The sequence below is a fragment of the Monodelphis domestica genome, chromosome 1 (genome assembly GCF_027887165.1).
Source record: "Monodelphis domestica isolate mMonDom1 chromosome 1, mMonDom1.pri, whole genome shotgun sequence".
NCBI classification, from domain to species: Eukaryota; Metazoa; Chordata; class Mammalia; order Didelphimorphia; family Didelphidae; genus Monodelphis; species Monodelphis domestica.
The window spans coordinates 134,037,972-134,058,741 of NC_077227.1; the positions used below are offsets into that span (position 1 = coordinate 134,037,972).

The following is a 20,770-nucleotide window of genomic DNA, read 5'->3' on the forward strand; positions in this document are numbered from 1 at the left end:
ACTTGCCCAGGATTATAGAACTAGGAAGGGTCTGAGGTCAGATTTGTACCCAGAACCTCCCATCTCTAGATCTGGTTCTCAATCCACTGAGCCACCTAACTGTCCCCTTAAACAAACTTTTAAGCTTCAACTAGAGACGTGAAATTAGGGCTGAACTTGAATTTCATGGGAAAAATAAAAGAATTATGAAATTCAAAATATGTCTATAATCTAGCATCACTTACTACTAATGTTTATATAGATGCCTATAACATCTTTGCTAAAGCAACAACCGGTCATGAATCTGCTAATTATCCTTCCCTACTTTAGGCATTCACTTTGTTACATGAAGATTAGTCAATTATTTTATTTATATCAACATTCATTCCATCAACATTTTCAAAATATGTATTAAATGCCTATTGTGTGAAGAATACTGTGGGAGGTAGACATTAAAGAATATCAGTAAGACATAGAGCTGATTAGTCTAGAAGGGGGGATAAGATAAATGTGGATAACAATTAACATAAAATTCTGTAAGTACATTATAGAGATGTGTAAAACAAAGCATGATATATAAGGATCCAGGACAATTCTGAGGGACTTATGGCAAAAGATGCTCTCCACCTCCAGAGAAAGGACTGTTGGAGTCAGAATACAGATGGAAGCATATGATTTTTCAATTGTTTATTTGGGTTTATGTTTGGAAGTTTGGGTTTTATAAGATTACTCATTTGCAAAAATGAACAATATGGAAATGTTTTGCATAATAATATATCTATATCCCATATCGAATTGCCTGCCAGCACCAGGATGGGGAATGGAAGGGAGGGAAGGAGATAAGTTTGATCATTTAACTTAGGAAAACTTGTGTGGAAATTTGTTATAACATGTAATTAGGGATAAATAAATTATTTTTTTAAAGATGCTATGTAAAATCTGAGACGGAAGGTTGTTACTGACCATTCAATCTGAGAAGGCTCCATAGAGGGGATGGCATTAAAGCCGGACTATAAAGAAGGTTTAAGAATTAACTGGCAAAGAGGATGGAAGGAATTCTAAACACAGTGACTAAAAGGAAGAAGGTAAAAAGGCAATATTGTATAGGAAGGTTCAGAGACAGAGAGTTTGACCAGAGCATTTAAGTGCATCAACAAGCATAAGACATGAGACTAAAGCTGAGCTCCAGAGAAAATTTGAGAAAATATTCCTCCCTCCCTTTGTTCCATAGCTTGGGACTTGGGATATAGCAGAGTGCGCATTCTCTGAAGCATGGTTAATGGCTTGACTGATTTTGCTAAATTGCTTTCCCCTCCTTTATTTTTTAATCTTTATTACAAGAAATGGCTCACCAGGTAAGGAGTGGGCAGGGATATGTTAAGAAATTAAAGAAATGTAAAAAAGAAATATATCAAAAATTGTTTTTATTTAAGACAAGGCTAGAAAGATAGGGTAGTGCCAAACTGTGGAGGGACATGAATGTTAAGCAAAGGTATTTGGAATGAACCCATTGAGCAGTAAGGATCGTTGAAGATCTTTAAGGAGAGGTTGATGACAAGAATTATGCATAAGGTTATTCTGGCAGCAGCTATGAAAGATGCATGAGGGGAAAGGGACAGGAGAGTGGAGCCTGAAAGATGCTAGCTCATTAATCCTTTTTCAATACTCATGAGGTGGGAGAATGTGATCATACCATCTGAATATAGAAGCCAAAGCTGCCTCTGAAGCTGTCTGAAGTTAGGCAAGTCAACTTCCTTGAACCTCAATTTCCTCATCTCTAAAATAAGGGGTTTGGATTAACCAGGTCTCTGAAGTCCCTCAGCTCTAGATCCATAATCCTAAGTAACTGCTCTGGTATATGATGACTGATGCAAAGCTTGAAATAGAACTATCCATCTGACAATCTCATCATTGGGCTATCTCTTTTTAAAACAGGTGCTGAGCATGGTGGCACTTTTCTGTAGCCTCTAACACCAAGAAATCTAAGGCTGATAGTAGATTGCTCTAATTGTGGTAAAAGACATGAAGAGAGAGAGGTTTTTCAGGACAAGCCAAGATGCAAGAACCAAGGCTGGGGACCTGTCAATCAAGGAGAAGGTTCCAAACAGAATATTCCCAGGAGTTGGCAGTTGGGGGGTTTGGCCACAGAGAAGAAGAAGCAGGATCTTGAACTTTTGATTCTGTCTCTGGCTCTGAGAGTTGAAGCTGGCCAGGGGGAAAAAGCTGAACTGATATTATTTAATTTCTGTCCTAGGCTGAAGGACCCTTGAGGGGGGCTTCTGAAATTGGTGGCTTTGTGAAAAAGAAAGATTTTAACTGTCTGTCCCTCTGTCACAGTTGTGACTTCCCAAACCCTCATAATCTTCATTTTAGATTAGGGATACCCTCATCCCTCTTACCTCAGTTTCCCATCCTGTTTCCCAATAAACCATCTGACTTGAAAGGGAAAAGAAAAGAGTATCTTTATAGTCCACTCAGGGGGGAGGGAAGAAGCCAAAGTCTTCAAGAAAAACTGGGAGGTGAGGGAGACAGGGAGGAGAGGGTGAAGAAAGGAGGGAGAGAGGGTAGGAGGAGATTAGGAGAAATATTGATCCACTAGTCATCGGTAGGGATCAGTAGGCAAAGCCCAGAGCATTCCCCTGTATCGGTATCTCTCAGTGTCTCTCAAAGTACTTCTATCTCCTTTGCAAATAGGCAAGTGTGTCCCCATACTTAGTAGCAGCTCTCTCTAGTCTCAAGCCAGAGTATATCAGTCATTGCAACAACAGAAATAGTTTCCACAGATTGCCATTTCTATTTCATAACTCAGGAGGGGTGTTTGTTTTTGTTTGTTTATTTACCAATTTACATGTAATGAATTTCCACATAAATGTTTTAAAGTTATATGAACCATATTGTCTCCCTCCCTTCCGGAGGCTGACAAGCAATTCAATCTGGGTTATACATGCATTATCACACAAAAACATATTTCCATATTATTCATTTTTGTAATTGAATAATCTTATAAAACCAAAACTCCCAAACGGAAACCCAAATAAACAACTGAAAAATCGTCTGCTGTCATCTGCAGAGTTCTTTCTCTGGAGGTGGACAGCATTCTTTGTCATAAGACCCTCAGAATTGTCCTGGATCATTGTATTGATGATGCTTCGCTCAGGAGTTCTGGGCTACACTAAAACTAAAGCCAGCGAGGTGTCTGCATTAAATCCAAGACCAATTTTGGGGGAGGAGGGATCCAGGTTGCCCAAGTTGGAAAATAACACTAGTCAGTTTCCATGCCAATCAATAGGGAATCAGCCCATGAATTGCTGCTGCATTTCCAGTGTAGGAGACATAGGGAGACTCAGTCTCAAAAAAAAACAAGCAAAAATACAGGTACACACGGACAAGATGAAACATTCAGGAAGGAGAAAAGTAAAGAATGACCCAGTAACTGCCTGGAGATCAGACACAAGCAGTCTAGTGGTTAAAGTCTTGGACCCTGAAATTAGAAAGGCTAGTGTTTACAATTCCACCTCTGATGCAAGCTATGTAACAGTGGACAGTTACTTACACAGTGATATCTACTTAACAGAATTATTTTGATATTCAGGTATAATGAATGTAAGACACTCAACAAACTTTAAGGCAATATATAATTGTTTTCTTTTTTTAAAACCTTCACTTTCTGTGTATTGAAGGCAGAAGAGCAGTAAGGGCTAGGCAATGGGGGGTTAAGAAAGTGTCTTGAGTTCAGATTCAAACCCAGAACCTCTCTTCTCTGGGTCTGAATTATTATTATTAATGAAATCTCTAGGCTCTTTGGGGAACCAATCAGAGAGTGACTTAATTTGGGAAATAATGAGGTTAGGGTTCAAGAGTAACCCCAATTTTAGCACATGTCAGATATTAAATAAAGGCAAAGGACCAGAAAGGTAGTTGAATAATTTGTTAGCCACTTGTTTTTCTCAACACCATTCAATGTTTCCTAGTGGCTAATCCACAAAGAAGTTTTACTAGAGATTCCATTCTTGGGTAAGAATCAAATCAAGGAACTGAACAGTCTGACCCACAGCAAAATGTTGGATAAAGCTTAGGGGTACATTTTTGGTAGGTATATCATCAGCAAAGAATTGAAATTCATTTGGCTAACAGTTGAAATTTAAAAGTACCAGATGGACAACAGCTGCCTTTTGTGTGTGGTGCCTAATTATTTGCTGGACTGTCACTGAGCTCCCTGGCAGGGGTTGGAGAAGGAAGGGATCAGAAATGAAAATAGTCAAGACCTAATTGCTTGGCACAACAGGGAAGGAGAAATACCAAGTTCATGCCAAGGTAATATGAAAGCCACATGAGCCAAGCATCTAAGAAATTCCTTAGCTCAAGTCTAGTTTCAGGCAAATATTTGAAAGCACTCACAATCAGAGTTTGGGGGCAATAAACCTTAGGGTCAGCTTTGCCCAGCTGCTAGCTAGCTACACATCTAGAAAATCACTTGTAGCACCATTTCCCCAAAGGCAATTACATGAATTTTTTTAAAACCCTTACCTTCTATCTTGACATTAATACTGGGTATTGCTTCCAAGGCAGAAAAGTGTAAGGGCTAGGCAATGGGGGTTAAGTGACTTTCCCAGGATCCCACAGCTAAGAAGTGTCTGAGACCAGATTTGAACCCAGGATCTCCCATCTCTAGGCCTGGGTCTCAATCCACTGAGCCACCTAAGCTGCCCCCTCAATGCAATTTTATAGCATGAACAAAGTATCAGAGTTAAAATTTCTCTAATATCTATTGAAATTGAAGATCTCTATGACTTAGAAAAGGGCCCCTTCTATCTTGTATTAATAAGAACCTAAACTCAAAACATTGGAGGTTCTGGGATCCTAGATTGTCCACAATAATGATAAAACTGAAGTGCAACTATGGACTTGGAATCAAGATCTAGGTTCCAATCTTTGTGACCCTAGGCAAGTCATTTAACCTTTAAACCTTAGTTTTGAAGAAAATCACCTATAAAATGTATAAAAGAGTACAAACCTCAAAGGTTGTGAAGATCAGTGATAATGTATATTAAAAAACAACATATAAATGTGAACTATTACTGTGGTGGTAGGTATCAGGAGTCAGTTATTAGAGGGAGAAAAGTAAATACAGATCTCACTTTTATGAATATTTCCTCCTTTTTCCCCTACTCTTTCTCCCAAATCAAACTCTCATTCTTTTTTAATCTTTCCTAATGAAAGCTGCTGATATCAAGGATTCATCAGAATTAGCCCCTCCCAGGAAATATTTGTATCCTCAAAGAGTTAATTAACTGAAAAGAATTTCTATAGGTCAGATGTATGAGGCATTTTTGAGCTGGGAACCTTTGGGTGCTTATAATCTACTGCAGAGCCACCATTTCCCCACAAAATCTAGTCCACCAGGGTTAACATGAGGAATTACCATAGTTAATGGTATCCAGCTAATGTTGTCAACCCTTTCCCAGATTGCAACTTAAATACACACAAACACACACACACACACACACACACACACACACACACACGTACATTCTCCCAAGCTCAGTAAACTAATCGTTGTTAGGGGGAAGAGCAGGCTAGCACAATGAATGGTGAATGTCGAAACTGGGACTACAGAAAGTCTCCTGTAGTTACTTGTAATAAGATGCCTGAAGTAGTATAATACATCCCAAAGTGCACTTCTTGAATGAAAATGCTATTATTCCATTCCATTAGTTATTTCATGGTGTACTTATTTATCTCCAGTCTTCTTCCATTTTTATTCTAGGAAGTTTCTAAGCCTTGTCTCACAGATAGGGTTTCCTACTGAAGTGAGGAGAGATAAGTACCCTGAAGCTTTAGCAAATCCTTTGGGAAATATCTGGTGCACGACGGGGAAAGAAACACCACAAAACCGAGACTTTTGTCAAAACAAGTTATATGAACAATATTCTCAGTATCTCATATTATACAAAACAGGATCATTACAAAAGAAACAATGCTAAGCTCAGAGCAAAGGTTATGGCAAAATAAATTTAGACATCTATAAGACAAAAAAAGAGAGAAATAAAAGCCCCACAAAACCCCAATCTAATTCTGAAGAATGATCTAGTAGTAATGTCATGAAGGGTTGGCACCCCTGAATTATGTGTTAAAAAAAAAAACTTTTAGAAAACATACAAAGCAAACAGATAAAGTGATTTGTCTTTCAAACCTGAAGACCAAAACACGCCTCAAGTCCTTATAAAGGACTTTAAGTGGGAGCCACTCTGGGAATTATAAGCAATTCTCTCCTATCCCAAACCCCTTCCCCACCCCTCCAAAAAAAAAATCCTCAAACCCTAAACTAAAATGACCTATAGTTCTCCTTCAGGAAAATGAAGGTTCTGAAGAATGGGCCTGCATACAACTCTTCTCTGTTAACAATAAGACATCCCAGCAGAATTACACAAGAATGCTAGAATCCCATCTTATAGCAAGTGCCCCCCCCAAAAAAAATCCATCTTCCCTCCAGTCTCATTAAATCAACCAGTAAGGTTTTAAAAAATGAAGCTTAAAAAGTGACCTAGGTCTCCTGGGAAAGTCATGTCATGGTGTTGTGTGACCTTTTCTGTTTTGTTCTCTATTCTAAGAAAAATTAAAAGATTGGGGGAGATTGATGGAGGATCCTTGTCCATAAAGCATTGTAAGAAGCAAGCTAAAGACAATGTAACACAAAATAGCAGCAAATATTGAGACACTTTTTAAAAGTATAACCATACTGGTTCTTTGCAATACAAAAGACTCAAACAAAATACCTTACATCCATGTAGTGGTTAATGACAATTCATTCAAAAGGATGGAGACTATTCATTTTCAAACATTTCCAAAAGATAATGCAACTTAGAACTTCCATTTTTTAAAAAATTCTTTACAGTATATATTACTGAGTTCACATCAAATGTTCATAAACTCTAAATTCTCTGCTCAATAAAAACTAAAAATTTTTCTTTAATCAACATAGTATAAGCTTATGTAGGTAGAAATATACAACACAGTAAGAAATGGCAACTGGACCCAAGTCTCAGCTGGAGTCACTGAAAATGAAGTGAGTCTTCTTTTGAGTAACTAACTCTCCTTGGGGTATGGTGACTCAGGCATCTTCTCCAGGTCCCCAGTTGTTGTTTTTCCCCAAAAAGTATTGATTCCATTTACTGAAGCAGTTAAATTGTACCAGGAAAGATTCTTTAAAAAATGTCAGCAATTATCAGCTATTGACTTAGACTCCACCGCATAGCCTTTTCTAATCCTCTGCGAAAACACTTTAGAGACAGCTTAAATTTCATGATTTTGTAAAATAAAAGTACAATAGAGCCCCATTTCTTCCCTCCAGCCCAGATAATCCAGCAGAAATATTCAAGTCTGAATAGTGCAATCTTTGGATGACAATACTGCATAGTATCCTTTCTTAGGCGAATGTTGACTATTAGTGCTCCCAGAAGCCACCCTTTTCTGCAACTAGTTTGACCTTTGCAATGGTGAAAAGTTGTGTCTAGAAGGTAAGCATTTTATCTAGCAGTTAAGGGTTAACAATGCAATTCAAGGCTTTCCCCAGGAACCCTTTAGGGTTAAAAATTGAAGCCTGTCATTTTAAAATATTCTTCCAGAGCCTTCCTCTTCCAAACCCTCCTCCCCAACATAAGCCATAGAATAATCAATTCTAACATCACCTTTTCAATATTCTCTCCACTTAGAAGGAAGAGGTGATAAGTGTTGAGTCATTATCTTTTCTGCCTTCCACTTGGGCTTTACATAGCATAGCGAGGAATAAAAAAAAAACTTATCTTCTTTATTGGAAAGATGTATGCTGAAGGACACTTTCCCACTTCACAATCCATTATCCGAGTGAAATGCAAGTAGGAGAATCAGAAAAAGTCATTTTCTATCTGTGGCTCAGTCGATCAATAAAGAAGGTTGACTGCAGAACTAGCTTTTTCCTCCTCCTGAGCTACTCCACAAGTGTATCTATAGACTAGTATAAAACAAATTTCTCTGAGAAGAAAATGCCCCTGAACTAGAGTGGGTGCAGGTTAAACAGCCTCAAAGTCCAGAACCAAATACCAGGCCTGAGATATGTAAATCTCAAATACCCCAAGCTTAGAAAAGATCTGCTTTTCAATTTTTACTATTGCTTAGAATGCCATTAAGAACAAGAGTTCCTAGAAAAAGAATTAGACACATTTTATTTCTGGCTTTTTAGTAAAGGTGGAAAGTGACAAACTCCCTCCTGAAGCTCATCCTCATCATACAAACCTATGAAATGATAAAGAATACCACTCTTAGAAAGTTGAATTCAGGCCAAAAGTGAGAGACCTTGACATGGTGGGGCATAATCTTTAGAAAAATACAAAGGTCTTTCCCAGAAACTATCAGGAAAATGGGTTTCATTATTACACACCAGGAAAGAAAGTTTCTAAAACCTTATCCAACATACCCATGTGAAAATAAAATTTTTAAAAAAAAAAACTTTTCTCCCCACCACTATTTTATGTTTAAACATTTTTTATCTAATTCACCAGGTTTGTGGAATCATCCAATGGAACTGATGTTGATAAAGCTTTGTAGTAAATAAGCCTTAAAATCATTTCCCTAAGGGGAAAAAGGCACCATGTTCTATTTCAAAAAGCATCACTATCAGAAATAATTCATTTTAGTCAAACATTCACCTAAATACCTAGAGTTCCAAAATTCCAATAAGAATTTAAAGGGTCATCCACATTGACCTGCTTCAGAGATCACAAGTGATTCCAGGAACATAATTTTGACAAAGCAGTTCATAAAGGAGAGAAAATCTAGGTTTTTGGCCCATCTTGCAAATGGAATGGGGCGAGGGAGGAAAGGGAATATTTTAAAAGGCAGTGTATCAGCACATTTCAGTTAAAAGGTACAGAAGGAGCAGATGGTAAATAGGAAGGTGTCATTTATAGCTACCACTCTGGCTGAGAGTGCATTTTCAAGAGATAGGGAGTAACCACATCCTTCTCTGTTCCTATCCCCACCCACTTTGGCAGATGGTTTAAAAAAAAAAGGAAAAAGAAAAAGGTCAACACATGGAGCCAATGCATAGGGCAAGGGTCCAGGAGACACTGTGTGTTGGTTTCAATAGTTACAAAGCCTTTTCTGGTTTGATTCAAAATGCTATGGCAATATAAAGTGGTATTCTTAGAGGGAGTCTTCATGGCCTGCTATATTCAAAGCACCCTCTCTGCACAAGTTATTTATGGTACCAGCAAACTCAGAGAGTATAAAAAAGGTCTATGGATGTCCCAAGAGCCCCAGAATGCTGGAAGCCTTATGAATTGCTAAGAAACCTTCCCAGGTTGCTGCCAGAGAAATATTTTAATAGAATAGACTTCCTCCAATCAACAGCAAAAAGTATAAAAAGAAATAGTTCCAAAAAAGGCTGGAAAGACAGTGTAGAGCAAACAAAGGGGAAAAAAGGTAAAAAACTTGTGAGGTGAAGAAAAGAGAGGGGAGAGAAGGAGAAGAAGCAGAAGGGAGGGAAGAGTAGGGGAAAAAACTGTTTCCAGCCAGGTTGAATTTCCTGGGGCCCAAAAGGTGCCACTAAAAGACTTCAGTGCAATGCTCAAGCAAAGGCAAATTCAATCACTTCTGGGTCACTGGCAATCAGCAGATGCATATACTTCTAAAGTTATAAGTTCAGCAATCCTTGTGAATGATGCAAATCTAATTTGGAGAGAGACATATGTACTGCCTAAATTCATTATTCCTGAAGTGTAAGAGGAAACAAAAATACCTCTCTCACTCCAAATTGCTGTATACTTTACAGTAAAATGAGATTCATAAGCCCAAAGTGGCAGAGATATTTCCAGTTTTTTCCAAATTTCCAAATTTCCAAATTTACTTCTGATACAGTCACTGACCAAACTCTTCTCAGCAATCCAAAATTGCCACTCAGTTAAATTTAGGCAACTGAAATACACGCACACATGCACATGTACACATACATACTCACACACACAAAGAAAGCTGTGGCAAAGTTAGGGGAAGAAAAATGGCACAAACTTTTACACAAACCAAAAGCTGCCTGGTGTTTTATTTTCCCAGCAGGGGAGGAAAAATCATAAAAATATAATTTTTTTTCTGAAATCTACAATTCTTTTCAAACCAGCCAAGCCTAATTCTGTTGGACTCACACTCTTTAAAATAATAATAATAATAATAATAATAAGCCTAACAAAAACTACTTCATTTCAGACACCAATTAGCTCCACTGGAGCATGAGGAACAGCATGATTCAGTAGGGGCTAGTGCAATTGTCGAAATCAGTAGCAAGCGATCACAATTTTTTTCACCAATAAATCTGTTGCATACAAACACACAATCCTGGCAAGGCTGGTTTAGTGTAGGGCCACTAGTCACCATTATTGATATCTGCTTTTCCATTAAACACACTCACCAAAAGATTAAGGCAAGTGGCCAGAATTTAAAGTAACCAACAGGCTGGCATAACTTATCTCAGATCTTGAGACTCAAGAGCCAGACAAGAAAAAGCATCTAATTCTAAACTGTAGAGCTGAATTTTCTTCTGGCTTTTTAGTGTTTGGGGTCTGGATGTATTTTTTAAAATATTCTCATCTTGTGGAAACCTGCTTTAAGAGGAGAAACGTAAAAAAGAGTTCTACCCTTTCCCTTTGTCAAATAATCTCTTCAAAAAGAGAGAACTGGAAGCTGGTGGCATTTGAAGGAGATATTCATAGAAGTGACACAGGTTAACCAAAGGTAGTGGTTTGGAAAGGAAGAGCTTAATTCTGACATTTTGACGCAAAAGTTCAACACAGGCCTGCCTGCTGCTGAACAGTTTATAATATAAATAAAGTCCTGGAGTCAGAGGGAATATTTGTTTTGGTATCAATGCTTCAGAGATGATGTTCTCCACCCTTCCTTTCACACTTAAGGGTTCAGCAGGGCTTTCAATGGCTGACTGATTTTCATGGTGTGCCACAACTCCAGAATAGTGGTTTTTACCTACCAGGAAAAAAAGAAAGAATGAGAATTAATACCTTTGAGTAATATCTTCATAAACTCCATTCATGTATTCATGTAAGGATAAGCAAAATAAGCACAGACAAGAAACCTTCTACCTTCTGGTATTTATTCTTTGGTGCTTGTTTATTTCCAGGTTATCCCTGTCATGAGATGCTGCCACACTGAAGGTTACAAATTAGGGAAGAAAACAAAACAAAAAAGACAATAAAAATGAGTACCCCATTGATCCTACCAATAGATCTTCCCCTCAGCCTGGGATAATTTAGTTTTAATATGAGAATCTGGAAGATATCCTTCAGTCAAGCAACTATGTTTCCCCTCCCAACCCCAAAAACAAGGGCAAAAGGCAGTGAAGTTCATGTACAGATGACAGTCATACTGAAAATGTTTAAACATCACCTATTTCTGCCATCTATCTATTCTTAGGGTCTCTCCCCTGAACATAAATCCTGTGCCCTCAATTGTCTATTTGACATTTCAGGAGTCCTGGAGACATCTTAAACTCAACAAGTCTAAACTGAATTCCTCATCTTTCCCCCTAAATCTTCTCCTCTATAATTTCCTGCCTCTGTGGGAGGCTCTATCATCCTTGCAGCATCTACAGTTCATAATCCCAGCTTTATCTTCAAGTCCTCACTCTTCTACACCCCACATAGACAATCCACTGCCAAATCATGCCATTTCTACCTTCACAATTCCTCTTGCATTGTCTCCTTCTCTCAACCCATACAGCAATCTCTGCTACCTGAGTTCATGTTCTCAATTGCCTCTAGCCTCGATCATTCAGCAGCCTCCTCCTTGATCTCTCTGCTTCAAGCCTCCAACCACTCCAATCCATCTTATACACAGCCAAAGTAATCCTCAAGTGTAGATCTGATTTCTCCACTCCATCAACTCCAGTGGCTTCCTAATACCTTTAGAATAAAATATAAACTCTTCTGTTTAGATCTGAAATTCCTATACAATCTGGCTCCAATCTCACTTTCCAGCATCACTAGACCCAATTTCCCCTCTACTATACAACCAAACTGTTGTTCTCTCTATATTCATTCAACTCACTCCATCCCATTCCTGTGCCTTGTCAGTGATCTCCCCACTCCTGAAATGCTCTCTCCACCTCAGAGTCCCTTCTTCCTTTATGAAGTTCATAAGTTATATGAAACCTTTGCTAATCCCCTAGGGCCCTCTCTCAAATGATCTTGTATATAACTACAGAGGACAAATATGTATTTATTAACTTTATATTTATGCCATATTTTTATATGTAATTGTTATTTTCTGCATTAAAATGTAAGATTCTTGCGAGTAGGAATTGTTTTGATTTTTTGCATCTTTATCCCCAATATCTAGCTCCATGTTTGGACTAGTGAACACTTAATAAATACTTGTTGACTGATTGATTGGGAGGCATAGGATTCTTCTCCCAAATACCAAGTCAAGAAATTTTACAGTTGACATGAATCTAGTATGTTAAGCCATATGTAAATATGCACATTCAATATGAAAGTGCCCAATAAAATGGGCCTGGTGAAGTTGAGAAGAACTGGTAGCAGAGTTAGTTGTGCAAATGGCTCTTACAATGAAAATGGAAAAAGCATCAAGTGGAAACTGAATGCAATATAATTATCATCACCAAACTTGGCCCCAGCAATGGAGAAAACGCACCTCCCTCCCTTTTTTGCAGAGATCAGGTGGGGTGGAAAGAAACTATGAATACAGGAATGGAGTATTCCACATGCTGTCACACTCAATTAATGCTATGGTTGTTTTTGCTGAATTGCTTGTTCCTCTTGTCTTTGTAACAAAGAATGCCTTGATGGGGAAGAGAGGAAGAGGGATATATTGGGGGGGGGGGGGGGGGAATGATATAAAAACAAAAGATATCAATAAAAACTTTTTTAAGAAAAAAAAGGATTTGTTTTACAAATGTAATGCTTAACTACTGATGCATTAGAAAATCTGCCTGTAGGTATTCAAATTTACTGCTTCCCAGATCTGAAACTGCCTATTGTGGAAGCTTCCACAGTGTTCACTCCAGGTGCTCAAGCTGTTCCAAGTTTCTCCAACAGAGAGCTCAGGCTCATGCTCTCTCTTTACCCCTCTTTCTACAGCCTCCCCATACTCTTCCTTCCCCATGCCATATATGCTCTTTCTCCCTCTCACACTCTCCTTCATCTCTCCCCCACTTTCGCCACTCACACAAACTTTCTCTTCAATGTTGAATTCAATTCATTGAATAAGCACCTACTATGTGCAAAGCACAGTGATGGGTACACAGATACTTAAAAAGAATATTCCCTGTCCTCAGAGTTCAATTCATACTACAGAGATGTGCATGCATATGTGTGTGTATATATAAACGTGTGTATACACACATGTATAAATGTATATATACATACAAATATACACACATACAAATACATGGTGGGGCATGATGGAGAAAAGGAAAGATGCAAAGTGAATTTGGAAAATTTTAATAGGGAGAAAACATTTTCCTCTTGGGCAAGGAGGAATAAAAGAGAGATATTAGGGAGGACTTTAGGAAGGAGGCATCTATTTATCTGAGCCTAGAAGCAAGAGAAAGCATCTGAGGAAGAAATGCATTCCAGACATAAAGAATAATCTCTGTAAATTCTGAGAGGAAAAAGATGGTATGTCAAGCTTATAGGACAACTAATAATCCAGATTGGTTGGATATAAAGAATAAACAGAAGTAATGTGAAAAAAAAAGGATGGAAAGGAAGGTTGGAGTTAGATTGCAAATGAACTTTAAACGCCAAACTGAAGTGTTTGCATTTTATCCTATAGGCAATAGAAAGTGACTGAAAGTTTTTTAGCAAGATAGTGACGTGGTTAGACTCCATATGAAGATTATTTTAGCAGCTACATGAAGGATGGGCAGCTCGGTGGTACAGTGGATAAAGATCCAGATTGGGAGTCAGGAAGACCCATCTTCCAGAGTTCAAAACTGGCCTCAAACATTTTCTAGCTGTGTGGCCCTGGGCAAACCATTCAACCCTGTTTGCCTCAGTTTCCTCATTTGTAAAATGAACTGGAAAAGGAAATGGCAAACCACTTCAGTATTTTTTGCCAAGAAAAACCCAAATAGCATCATGAAGAGTCACGTACAACTAACAATGACTAAATAACAATATGAAGAAAAAACTATAAAAGGCAGAAATTGGGGAAAGATGGGAACACTAGTTCAAAGGGCATTATAATAGTATGGAAAAGAAGCAATAAAGTTCTGAACAGGGTTGGGGTTATAATGTATGTGAGAGATGTTATAGAGCTAAAATTGTCTGAATTTGCCTTGATATTAAGGTTCAAGAAGAGAAACCAATCAAAGATGATTAAAAGGTGTCAAGGCTAGGTGACTGTCTCTTCAACTAAAAAAGTAAAATTGAGAGGAAGGGAAGGATGGGGTTAGGAGGAAGAAGGTAATGGGTTCAATTGTGAATAAAGTGTTTTTGAGGTGCTAGTGGGATATCCAACTGGAAAAATACACAGATAGTTCAGATTTATCTATCTACATACATGTAGACTTGGATATATAGATCTTTGAAGAAGTGATAACTGAACATATGCACATATAAGATTGCCAACGATGAAAAATGTAAAGAAAGAAAAGAACAAAACCTAAGACTGAACCTGAGGGATGTCTGCATTTAGTAGGGAAGGTAAGAGACCAAGAAAGAGTGGTCAGGAGAACTAGGAGAGAGCAGTATTACAGAAGCCAGCAGAAGAGAAAGTATTCAAGAAGAGAAGTTGTGCATCAGCACAGAATGAGAAAAAAATAAGAGAATTGAGAAAAGGTCATTAGATTTAGCAAGTGAGAGGTCACTGGTGACCTTTTAAAAATCATTCCAGCAAATGGTGCAATCAGAAGTTAGATTGCAAAGACCTTTGGGGAAGTGAATAGGCGGTGAAAAAGGAGATGCAGCAAGTACAAATTATTCTTTCTAGGAGTTAGGAATGAAAATGAGGAGAGTTATGTTATTTATAGAACTTGAGGATAAGTCAGTCAAGGGACAGATTTTGTTTTGTTTTTAAGGCCAGGAGATCTGGGCATATTTGTGGACTGCAGAGAAGATGACAGTGTATAAGAGCATATGATCTGAGGGAAGCTCATGAAACAGCTATCGTCTCAGGAAAAAGTGAGGTCGTATGCTGAGAGAATGAAAGGAAAGAGTGGAGGTGAAGTTGGATAAGCAAGGTTTAGCAGCCTCAATGAAGAATGTGGTAGTAAGTCAAGGGGAAATGTGTAGATTAGTGTATAGCAGGAAAGGCACAGGTGAGGTTAAACAAAATGAATAGGCAGAGGACCCAATTTCAAAGTTTTCCTGATTCCTCCAGAAGTGTTCAATAGCTTAGGAGCAGGAAGAAGTGAAAGAAGAAAGGAGGGATGATCCATTATTGAAAATTGAAAAAATATGGTCATAACAATTATTGCAATACAGTTGAAAGACCACTAAACTTAGGAGTCATAGGAATGGAATTCAAATCCTAGTTCTTTACTCACTAACTGTATGGCTTTGAAGCCCCTAAGCCTCAGTTTCCTTATCTGTGAAATGAGAGGGCTTTTTGTTTTGGGGTTTGTTTGTTTTTTTTGGTTTAGAAAGTTTGCAAGTCACCATTTAGTTCAGGGATGAGAGAAAGACAGCACTACTAAAGTACATTCAGACTTTAAAATACCAAAGGGAAAAATTGCTCTAGCCTGGACTAGAAGCCTCTTAAGATTCCTTCCAGCTCTGAATCTATGATCTTAAGTCTGTGCATGTGCAATCTAAGCTGTTCTGGGAAACCAATATGATTGCAGAAAATAAAATGGCAGAAAAGAATAAATGGTCTTGCCTCAATATTTCCAAGCTCAACGGGAAATCTGTCTTCAGGAGTAGTTGAGATTTTGAAGGAGCTTTAGAAATCATCTAACTTAACCTACTTTCTATAGATCAATCAATAGGCATTTATTTAGCACCAACTCTGTTCTAAGCTAAGCACTAGAGACACAAAAAGAGGCAAAAGATAGTCCTATTCCTCAAGGAGCTTAAAGTCTAATGGGAGAGACAACAAGCAACCAAGGACCAGAGGAATAAAGTAATTTGTCTAATGTCACCTAGTTAGGGACAGAACTGTGATGAAGAACTTGGGTCTGTCTCCTGATTTCTAGTTCACCTTCGTAGCTTTACAAAATAGATTCAAAATCACAGGATCTGAGAACTTTAAGGCATACCTTGTAAGATCCCCTAGCCCAACCCATACAGGAAAAGAATCCCTTCTAAAAGTGGGTTATGTGTGTGTATCTATACATATATAAATATATATGTAGAGAGAGAAAGAATGAGCATTTTATCACTTTTCCCTCCCAAGACTCAAAATTTTCCCTCTCAATTATTTTCAGCCACAGCTACTTCTGAGTACTTGAGAGGATGCCAGAATTTCAGAGTAAGGCACAAACTCAGAGAACAGCTTAGATTACATTCCATTTCTTTCCTTTAGGCCTTGGAAGTTCCAGAGGTTAGGTGACTTGTCAATAATTGTGAGGCCATGATGAGACTAAAATACAAGTCTCTGAATTCCCAGCACAGTGCTCACAATTGTGTTTCAGCTTAGGTAAAGACAGAGGGAGAAATCAAAGCTTACACAGGGACTGCAAGAATGCCCATTACTGATTTCATACAAACTTTACCTTATGAATAAGTTAAATGTTGATACAATATGACCTATAAGAGCTTATGTTAACATGATTCTGCACCAGCCTAACTTGAGCCAATCTAGTGATTCACTCACAGATTTCCAGTGCAATGAGACATTCATGGACCATAATACAATAAAAGTGACTTTACTAGAATGAGGTTTAAAAAGGAGACATTTCCTAAAATTACAAAGGATACTATCACAGATAAAATGCTACTCCTCTCTACCTGTGTGGTTACCATGACAATAAGCATTACTACATTAGAAAGATGCTCCTGTGAATCAATAGGAATCCCACTAAAACCTCAGACACTAATTCCCTCCAGGCTGGGTCTTTTCTATCTCAGGAGGCAAAGAAGCCAAAGAGCATCCCCATGCCCTTCAAGACTAGTCTATCCTATACAAAACAGATACTACTGCTTCCTCATACTTACAACATCCTTTGAGGTAGGGAAAACTGGAGGAAAAAAAGTAGGTACCAATTGTTGAGGAATGATGAAACCAATTGTAAAACATGAATGCAATAGAATATTATGTCATCATAAGAAAAAACAAATATGAATAAATCAGAAAAACATGGGATAACATATAAATGGATGCAGAACCATGGAAAGTGATCCATGTAATGAATACAACAATGTAAAGAGAAATAACAATACAACTAAATTGAACACTACATGATTATAATGACCAACTATGGCCCTGAAGGAGAGGTAAAAAAAAAAATATGCTTCTCTTCCTTTTACTAAAGAGGTGGACAGTGGAATTGCTTGGGGGGGGGGGTGAAGAAAAAAAACAAATCATGTAAACAAGGAAAAATATTTTTAAAATAAAAATAAAGAGGAGGAGACATAGGAATGGAGTGCTGCAAATACTTCAAGCACAATCAATAAGTTGGAGAGTTTTGCAGAACTGTTTGAAGGTTTTTTAAATCTTTATTACAGGAGAAGATTTAAAAGGTAGGGAAGTAGCAGGGGCATATTAAGAAATTAATGTGACATAAAAACAAAAAGTGTCCATGAAATGTTAGAAAAACATGTATTTAATATTTATGAATATCAACCTTCAACATTTTAAGCTGAAGCCTAAGCTGAAATGGGCTAAAAGACCCTTTTCCAATCTGAGGTGGAAATTATAATTAAGTTGGGGGAAAAAATAAATTTTCTGGTCTTTGAAGGGCACTCCAGCTACCCGTTAAGTTGCCAATTATTCTTTTGCACTGCCCATGACTTCTTCTAGGATTCTAGAGGTCATTATTTCAAATCTTCATTAATTAATGACTTTAAAACTATTTCCACATTTATCCCCATTCCCCCTAGTCTCAACGATGATGCGCTGTCTTCTACTAACATAAGCAATCCAACTCTCGAAAGATTATTATGGTTTGGGCTGCTGTCAGGGTGGGCATGGGGGTGGAAATGAAGCTTTTCTAGCAAGACCATTAATGAGACCTTAGAAGAGGAGATGCTGACTAAACAGCCAGCACATCAACCCATTTTAATTTGTGCAGCAACAGCATAAAAGCTCCCACGGACTCTGATCCTCAGCCCTTGGGTGCAAGATTAGCAAGTTATGTCTTTTTTATTCTGTTTTTGGCATATTGGCCTGCCTCACATCGGTCCTAGTCTGCACTCCAGGGAACTCTAGGCTGCAAATGGTACAACAATACCATTTCTTAGACCAGCAAGAGACTAGGCACACTCCCCACATTTCAGAAAACTCAATAGTTTCTAATCATATTCACATGACAGCCATTCCCAAAGAGGATGTGAAGGTGGGTATTTCTAGAACTGTACCCAACCCTGTCTCCATCCCCCTCCCTCTGCATTCCTCCCATCACTCCACAAAAGAGTCATTTTATTTTTAAACATGCAGAAGTTCGTTTGCCAGGAGGGAGGGGCTATAGCAGAAGCAGCAGAGAAGCCTTGTCCTATGAGCATCGGTTTGTGCCGCCGCTGTCAAAATGGCAAATGTTCCGTGTTGGATATGGAGATCCAATTCAACAAGCATTTATTAAATACTATGAGCCTGGCACTACGCTAGGTAGGCTTGAGGATGCAAAAAATAAAATAAAATAATTAAAATGGTTCCAGATTTCAAGGAATTTACATACTACTGGGGAGATATGTCATGGAAGGAGGTAAGTACATTTTAAAATACATACCAAGACATTAGGGGACAGTGAGTGTACTAACAGCTGAGGCAGAGACCTCTTTCCAGCAGGGCAGCAAAATGGATAGAGCCTCAATGGAGTCAGGAAGAGCTGTGCTGTGTGCCTCTGGGCAAATCATGTAACTTCTGCTTGCCTCAGTTTCCTCAATGGAAAAATGAGGATAATAGCATCTGTCTTACAGGGTTATTATGAGGATAAAATAAGATATTAGTAAAGTGCTTTAGCCTAAGTGCTTGACACAAAGAAGGTCTATAATAAATGCTTTTTTAAAATTAAAATTTATTTTTTACATTAAAATATCCAGGAAACTCCCTCCCTCTCTCCCTTCCCCTGCATTAGAGAAGGTATCATTTGACAAAAAGATATATGTATATAAAACTATGTCTTATTTATATTTCAGTTTTTTCTCTGTAGATATACACGTCATTCTTCAAATATTTCTGCTTTTTTTTCCTACCTTCCTACTTTATAGGAAAGAGCTAAGAGTGACAAATGGCAGAGGTGAGAAGAGAAGGGGGAGCATTCCAGGCCATGGGACAGCCTGTAGAAATCCATGGGAAGAGAGATGTGGAATGTTGTACACAGGAAACATTGAGCAGGCCAATGTGGCTGGAATTTAGAGTCCGTGAGATGCTCAAAGAACAGCCTGAAGGGTTTTACGGAAATCTCAACCCTCAATACATTAGCAGTGGTTGCATGGTGGATACAAGGTACAAGGGAGTTGTAGCATATTATCAATATAAATTTGTACTCAGGAAAGAAATCCATATACCTCTACCTGTAACCATATATAGTTCATCCAATCAAACTCTCAAAACGAAGGTCTTAGCCTTTTGTAACATGCAGCAATTTTAATTCCTTCAGAGTGACTCAAGCTATTTTATCCACCTTTCAATCAGCCTGCTTTTTTGCTAATGAGTTGGAAACATGTGTTTCTGGAAGAATAGCCTCAGATTTGACCCTAAAAATTAAAGATTTTTATCTCATGGATTAGAATGTCTTGGTTGGGTGAGAGGCGAGGGAGGGGGGATGTATCTAGAGGCAAGCTTGGCTGCCTTCTCCTTTCTTAATCAAATTTCCAACCTGGCAGAAAACCTTAGGAAAACTAAACCTGCCTTTACCCTCACAGCAGGGTATGAGTCACATGGTGTTATCAAAAGAATTGTGTGTGCAATAATCCTTAGATTATTGTCCTGGTGCAGAAAACATGACTTCCCTTCTCCCACTGCACAAAAGGGCAGGTGGAATATCATGAGCTGAAACCATTAAGACACAAGGTCACAATTCAGTCACACTTCCAATATTAAATGTAGCTTTTTCCGAGAGGAAGCCCAAGGACCATGGATGAATTATAACTAAATAGGAAATAAAAAAAGAGTTCCTTTTGTTTCTTATTTAGTCACAAGGTTGCTCTGACTTTGCTCTAATTCAAACATGCCTGTCTTTGAAATAAAAAAATAAACAAACCCTATGCTATTCAGGAACTCTCTACCAATTAAAACAAGACTGATGGAGAAGTTCCCCTCCAAATTAATCTAATCATCCACATGTAAAAACAAAAGTGGATGAAAAATGTATATTGCCCAAGCATACAGATGCATAGGGTCAAATTTGTTTTTCAATCTGGGGCAGATAAATACTGCACTGGTTCCAAGATCCAGGAAGAAGGGTAAAAGGAAAAGATATATTAGTATTTGTAAATCATGCACATCTTTTGCTTATCCCAAACTGCCCATTGCCACACGTGGTTATTCATCCAATAGAATCTCTCAATGACATACTATATGGTTCAACGTTCTCGCAGAAGAATTTTTAAATTATAAATAACCCAATGGGCTACATAAAGATACTTCATAGTTACAAGTGGGCTGTAACATTTTCTTGAGGATGCCA

General features: G+C 38.1%; 1 protein-coding gene and 1 long non-coding RNA gene across 3 annotated transcripts in view; one reads left to right on the top strand and one right to left on the bottom strand.

Annotated features, from left to right (window-relative positions):
* Positions 1 to 5,879: 5,879 nt before the first annotated feature.
* The window catches only part of FAM174B (family with sequence similarity 174 member B), a 36,750-nt gene continuing 21,859 nt past the window's right edge, over positions 5,880 to 20,770 (bottom strand). For both annotated transcript variants that reach the window (XM_007479398.2, XM_007479397.3), the window contains exon 3: positions 5,880 to 10,986. In XM_007479398.2, coding sequence (XP_007479460.1) covers positions 10,983 to 10,986 — 4 coding nt within the window. In that variant the 3' untranslated portion in view covers positions 5,880 to 10,982. The remainder of the gene's footprint in view (positions 10,987 to 20,770) is intronic.
* LOC103096267 (uncharacterized) lies at positions 18,629 to 19,867 on the top strand. Its single transcript, XR_460516.3, has 2 exons — positions 18,629 to 18,844; positions 19,350 to 19,867. It is a non-coding gene; the product is annotated as an uncharacterized LOC103096267 (long non-coding RNA).